Below are 6,660 nucleotides of genomic sequence, written 5' to 3' on the forward strand. Positions count from 1 at the left end.
GGGGGGGGGGAGGATCAGAGATCTAGCCATCTCTAATAAGACAGATTAAAAATATGACTCTGCAGGCTTTTCTGAAATTCCCCATATTTGGAGAACTAATTTCTTCTTGTTTCCTAAATTAACCATTCTCTTCCTTAACACCTCTGCATCCTTTGATATTATCCACATATTTTATAATAATTAGTGTTTACTTTGTGATCTGCTGTCACCTGAATCTATATAAAGGGGAAGGAACTGGCTTATGTGAATGGCCTCTGATACAAAGCCACATTTAAGAAGCCCTATAATGCCAAAATAGTAAGAGAAACACACCCTTACAGTTTATGTACATAAAAACACAGCCTGGTGTTTTAAGTCACATGCAGAGTCCCTGAAGTGTCTCTGAATTGTGTTGGGGAAATACAAATAGGAAAACAAAATATAAGGAATGCGAACTGTCATAGATATTGTTCTCTGAAAATGGATTATAAATCAGACTGTTCTTCAAATGCAGGAGCCGTTCACAGAGGAGATTTCAGCAGACCTCCGGGGCAGAGGAGATCGATCCAGCTCTATTCATCAACTGTTTTTCAGGAAGACCCAACTCTCGCCACCTTGCCAGGTAAGTGCAAGTTTCTTCTGAGAATAGTAGCGTTCCAGCTCCATCCATTCAGTAGCTGTGTTTAATACCGAAAACTGAGTCTATGTGTACTTGAACACAGTGTCAACCCACATTTGGCTTTCAAGACTGTTCTGGGGATGCAAACGGGAGACAATTCACAGGCATGGAACTTTGTGTTAGAAATGTAATTTAATTGTAGAAAGAGTTTAATATTTCTGAATACTGTTAAGAAGAGTACTTAAAACAGTTACAAATGAAATCTATGAATTGAAACAATAACAGATTAAACACACCTGAGAAGAATTTATTTTATTAAATATTTATGCCACCCGTCTTTCTTGTAATGTGTCTGTAAGTATACCAAGAAAAATATAGCACATATAAGTCAACACTAAGTGGCTGTGACAATAAAACTGTTGTTCAAATGACATGGGATTTCAAGGACATTACCAATATTTTGAAATAGGTTAGTAAAGATGTTCCTAGTGGCTCTGTCCTGTTTTCTCAGGAATTTGGTCAGCGACGCAAGTACATCTAGTGAATTTTCTGCCATAAACCTACTTACTGAGTTACCCCAGGCCAGTGGGAAGCTCCCCATGGTTGGCTGTGTTGCATTCTACAACCTGGAAGCCGTGATTTGTGCAGCTGCAGCTTTCTAGCCCCACGGACTATGTGGACAGGATGACATGAATCTGTCCTGAAAGAAAATGTCCATTTGGTCTCTCGCACATGTGTGTTTTCTGTTGTGTGCAGTAAGAGAGAGAACTTTCAACTGTTTCCTGGGATTGTCTGCTTTTTTCTCTTTCTAGATCTCTGATTCCTTTATGGGGGTGACTGTGGACTTCACTGATGAGGAATGGAGGCTGCTAGATTCTGGCCAGAAGGCCTTGTGCAGAGAAGTCATGCAGGAGGTTTCTAGGAATATGGCTGCTCTGGGTAAGACCAGGATGTTCAACTCTCTAAAGGGCCCTGGCAGAAGTATTCACCATAGAATTAAGAAATGTCCTAGATACTCCATGGAAGTGATTGAATAGATAGACTGATTAACACCAAAGCTTTAACCAGTTTTTTAGCTGAAAACATTCTTTCTATACAATCTAGAGACTCCTGGATAATAATTTGCAGATATCACATCCTGGCTGGACAAGTGGATTCTACCAAACCAGGAACACAGATTAGCATATTTGGGGGGGGGGAGACACCTCACCTTCAGCCTTCTAAATTCTAATCAGAATATTAATTCTCTTTTTTTTCATGCAGATGATGTTTTTGTGAATGAGAACGGCAAGCAAACAAGGTTAAATCTACTTCAAATAGAGAAGAATGAATTAAAAGTACTAATCCTTGGGCATCAGAGAGACACCAAAAGGCTAAAGAGAAAACAGCCAGAAGATGGGGGGGATAGGTCATCTACTTCTCTTGCTGTTTGCGGCTTTCTATCCCAGCAAGATCAGCAAGAAATGGGAAAAGGAAAATATAGGAAAAAAGAAAACATGAATTTGAATTACATAACTATGGCGGAAACCAGACCAGAGAAAAACTGCATGCCTGTAGATACTATGGAGAACAAATCCTTCGCTTCTGCTTCACCAGAGAAACTGTATTGGAAATGCAAACCACATACCCCTGTAAAATCTTTGGTGGATTCCAGTCTGAGCAGAAAGAGGAGCCTCTGCATACAGTGTGGAAAGAGTTTCAGCAGGAAAAGTAATCTTAATGTCCACCAAAAGATCCACACCGGGGAAAGACCATATAAATGCTTGGAATGTGGAAAGACGTTTACCTGGAAAGAAAGTCTTAAACTTCATGAAAGGATCCACACTGGGGAAAGGCCGTATAAATGCACCCAGTGTAGAAAGAGTTTCATTAACAACAGTAATCTTATTTGCCACCAAAGGATCCACACTGGGGAGCGACCCTATAAATGCATGGAATGTGGAAAGGCCTATACCCAGAAAGAAAAACTTAATGATCACGAAAGGATCCACACTGGGGAGAGACCATATAAATGCATGGAATGTGCAAAAACATTTACCCGTAAAAAAACACTTAATCGTCACGAAAGGATCCACACTGGGGAGAGACCATATAAATGCATGGAATGTGGAATTACCTTTATATGGAAAGAACATCTTAATCTCCACCAAAAGAGCCACACAGGGGAGAGACCTTATAAATGCATGGAATGTGGAAAGACCTTTATCCAGAAAGGACAGCTTAATCTTCATCAAAGGATCCATACTGGGGAGAGACCATATAAATGCATGGAATGTGGAATGACCTTTACCAAGAACGGAAATCTTAATCGTCACGAAAGGATGCACTCTGGGGAGAGACCATATAAATGCACAGACTGTGGAAAGAGTTTTACCCGAAAAGGACATCTTAATCTCCATAAAAGGATGCACACCGGAGAGAGACCATATAAATGCACGGAGTGTGGAAAGACCTTTACCCGAAAAGGAAATCTTATTCTTCATCAAAGGATCCATACTGTATAAATCAGACATGTCAAACACAACGCCTGGGGGCCGGGTGCGGCCCGCAAAGTGGTTTCATGTGGCCCATGAAGCCATCCTGGAAACAGTGAGGGAACGGCCCCCGCTGCCTTGGCCCTAGCCCAAGCCAGCCTGGAGCCGATGTACAATTTTGTGATGGCCATCTATGCTGAAATGCATTCAGTCTTAGCTCCATAAGCCCCCCCACCCCCGCATGGCCTGAGAGGAACAGTGAGGCTCCTCCAGTGGACCATGCCTTGGCACTTGCCCTGGTCCCACCCCCTTTTGCCAGAGACCCTCAGATCTATCCCACTCCTGCCCAGGCCCCCACAGGCACCCTTGACGCAAACGATGTAGAATTGGCCACACCCACCCCGTAGGCCACACCTGCTCCATCCACACCCACCCAGTAGGCCGCACCCACCCTGGCCACACCCACCCAGCCCCCTGAGGGCAACCACAATACTGATGCGGCCCTGAATGAAATTGAGTTTGACACCCCTTGTATAAATGCAGGGAATCTTGAAAGAACTTTATTAGCAACAATAAACTTAATTGCTACCAAAAGGTTCACACTGGGGAGCAATCAAAGGAATGCATGGAATGTGGAAAGACCTTTACCTGAAATGGATATCTTAATCTTCATGAAAGGATGCCCACTGGAGTGAGAGTCTGGATGGGGAGGAACAGGCTTCGACTCAACCCGTCCAAGACCGAGTGGCTGTGGTTTCCGGCGTCATGACATAGCCAGTTGGCTCCATCTCTGGCTATCGGGGGCGAGTCATTAGCTCCTGCGGAGAGGGTCTGCAACTGGGCGTCCTCCTGGATGCTTGGCTGTCTTTAGACGATCATGTGACGGCCGTGGCCAGGGGTGCTTTTCATCAGGCTCGCCTGATACGCCACTTGCGCCCCTTTCTGGATCGGGACGCCCTACGCATGGTCACTCAAGCCCTCGTTTCCCACCTGGACTATTGCAATGCTCTCTACATGGGGCTCCCCTTGAGGTGCACCTGGAGGCTCCAACTAGTTCAGAATGTGGCCGTGTGGGGGATTTTGGGGCCTCTAGATACTCCCATGTAACACCTCTCCTGCGCGAGCTGCACTGGCTGCCTGTGGCCTTCCGGGTGCGCTTCAAGGTGTTAGTAACAACCTTTAAAGCGCTCCATGGCAATGGACCTAGGTATTTGCAAGACCGCCTCCTATCAAATACCTCCCTTCGACCAGTCCGCTCCCACAGAGAGGGCCTCCTTAGGGTGCCGTCGGCCAGTCAATGCCGGCTGGCGACCCCCAGGGGGAGAGCCTTCTCTGTGGCAGCTCCTGCCCTCTGGAATGACCTACCCCCGACCTACGTACAGCTACGGACCTGTGCCTCTTCCGCCGAGCCTTGAAAACCCATCTATTCTATGCGGCCGGCCTGGCATAGTTCTGATTGTGTTTTGGTAGGGGTTTTTATATGGGGTATTTTAGAGCAGGCTTTTTATTTAATATTTATTGTGATTTTTATTATTGCCTGTTCACCGCCCTGAGTCCCGTAAGGGAGATAGGGCGGTATATAAATTTAAATAATAATAATAATAATAATAATAATAATTATTATTATTATTATTATTATTATTATTATTATTATTATTCATGGAATATGGAAAGTGCTTTGCTCAAAAAGAAAAACTTAATCATCATGAACCACGGGAGTCTGTCAGTTTTTTTTTTCTAAAGTGCCTGGCCTCTGCAAGGTTTTGTTTCCAAACTTCTGAGCACCAAGTGCAAATATAGCTTTAATCATTGCAGCACATTTGGTTATCACGGTGGCATCCACACAGGATAAAATTGGAAATACTTAAGAAGTGGAACCACCATCACTGAGTATGCTTAATTCCCATAAAATGATCCACTCAGGAAAAATAAATGAAATCCATGGATTGAGCTTTATTCTCAGCAATCAACTTAATTGTCATCTCAGGATCCAGACATGACAGAGAGCTTACTAATTCATGGAATGTGCAACAGTCTGGTTTGTATGAAATCTTGTTTACCATCCATGTAGCTACAGAGAAGAAACAGAACAAGCAGTAGAATTTGGAAATTGCTGATGTTGGATCAGTGACCTTACTGATGTCTTTCTTCTTGAGCCCAATACCGTGTTTCCCCAAAAGTAAGATGTCATGTGTCTGATTAACGAAACACTTTTTTAACCTAAAAGCCTTTATTAAGGTTACAGAGATGTCAGTACGGCATGGTGGAATGCTTAGATCTGATTTTCTTTTTCGTTGCACATACATTCCAGGCATTTTTCCCTCCCCTATTTTGGGGTCATGGTTCACATCTTCCAATTAACTTGGAAGATGTGATTCACTTCCGGTTCCTTTTTCCCGGGCTTTCCTTATTCTCCTCCCCTTTCACTGTTGCCTGATTTAACTATAAAAATACCAGACAGTTCTGCATATTGTCAAAGCAAGAATATACANGCATTTTTCCCTCCCCTATTTTGGGGTCATGGTTCACATCTTCCAATTAACTTGGAAGATGTGATTCACTTCCGGTTCCTTTTTCCCGGGCTTTCCTTATTCTCCTCCCCTTTCACTGTTGCCTGATTTAACTATAAAAATACCAGACAGTTCTGCATATTGTCAAAGCAAGAATATACAGTATTTGCAGCGTTGACATAAGACCCTGTCTTACTTTCTTTTGGTCTCTGAAATAAGCACTAAGACTTAATTTCGGGTAGGGCTCACTTTTGCCAGAACCAGTAGGCTGCGAGTGCACGGGAGCAGGGCCTGTGCATGGGGTGGAGACGCAAGACGGCGAGAGCGTGGTGACAGACCAAGCATCCAGGTGGGCAGGGTGTGTTACCTTCCCATGCTAGGCCAGTTTCTGGGGGGTTGTGCTGCGGGAAGGGCGCTAAGGTGGTGGAGTCCAGGCTGACACTCCTCCAGCTGTAAGTGGGGGGCTTTTGCCCTGGGGATCAAGGAAGGCTGCCTTCCTAGCCTGGCCGGGCCTGTCTGAGAGGTGAATGGGGAGGCCGCAGGCCAGGACCAAAGGAGCAGGTGGAGTGCTGGAGCCTCGGGGAGGGAAGCTGCTGAAGCGAGAGGGTGTCCTGCCATTAGCGTCCACGCCAGCTCCTTCAACACCCGCCAGCTGAATTGCCAGCTGACTGCGTTGCCTCTGTGCTGTGTCCTGGGTCATCACACTATGTTTCTCCTTTTTACAAAGAATCAATGAGAAACAACCTCTATGGAACACAGATAGGGATGGGGTAATGGTATGTGGAAATGACTTTGGGAGATGGGGAAGACTTGCAGACTCGACAACCATCATGTTTTATCAGGTACGCCTGATTCACCAGTTGCGGCCTTTTCTGCACTGGGACGCCCTGCGCACAGTCACTCATGCCCTCGTCACCTCCCGCCTGGACTACTGTAATGCTCTCTACATGGGGCTCCCCTTGAGGAGCACCCGGAGGCTCCAACTGGTCCAGAACGCGGCCGCGCGGGCGGTGTTGGGAGGGACTCGTCGCTCCCATGTAACACCGCTGCTGCGCGAGCTGCACTGGTTGCCGGTGGC

General features: G+C 45.5%; 1 protein-coding gene across 1 annotated transcript in view; it reads left to right on the plus strand.

Moving 5' to 3' along the window:
- The window catches only part of LOC107299436 (zinc finger protein 260-like), a gene marked incomplete at its 3' end in the record, with an annotated part of 27,768 nt that overhangs the window by 9,945 nt on the left and 11,163 nt on the right, over positions 1–6,660 (plus strand). The window contains exon 4 of the mRNA XM_029286777.1: positions 2,295–3,047. Within this exon, the coding sequence (XP_029142610.1) occupies positions 2,295–3,047 (753 nt within the window). The remainder of the gene's footprint in view (positions 1–2,294; positions 3,048–6,660) is intronic.

This window comes from Protobothrops mucrosquamatus, unplaced genomic scaffold (genome assembly GCF_001527695.2).
Source record: "Protobothrops mucrosquamatus isolate PMUCROS unplaced genomic scaffold, P.Mucros_1.0 scaffold4912, whole genome shotgun sequence".
Lineage (NCBI taxonomy): Eukaryota > Metazoa > Chordata > Lepidosauria > Squamata > Viperidae > Protobothrops > Protobothrops mucrosquamatus.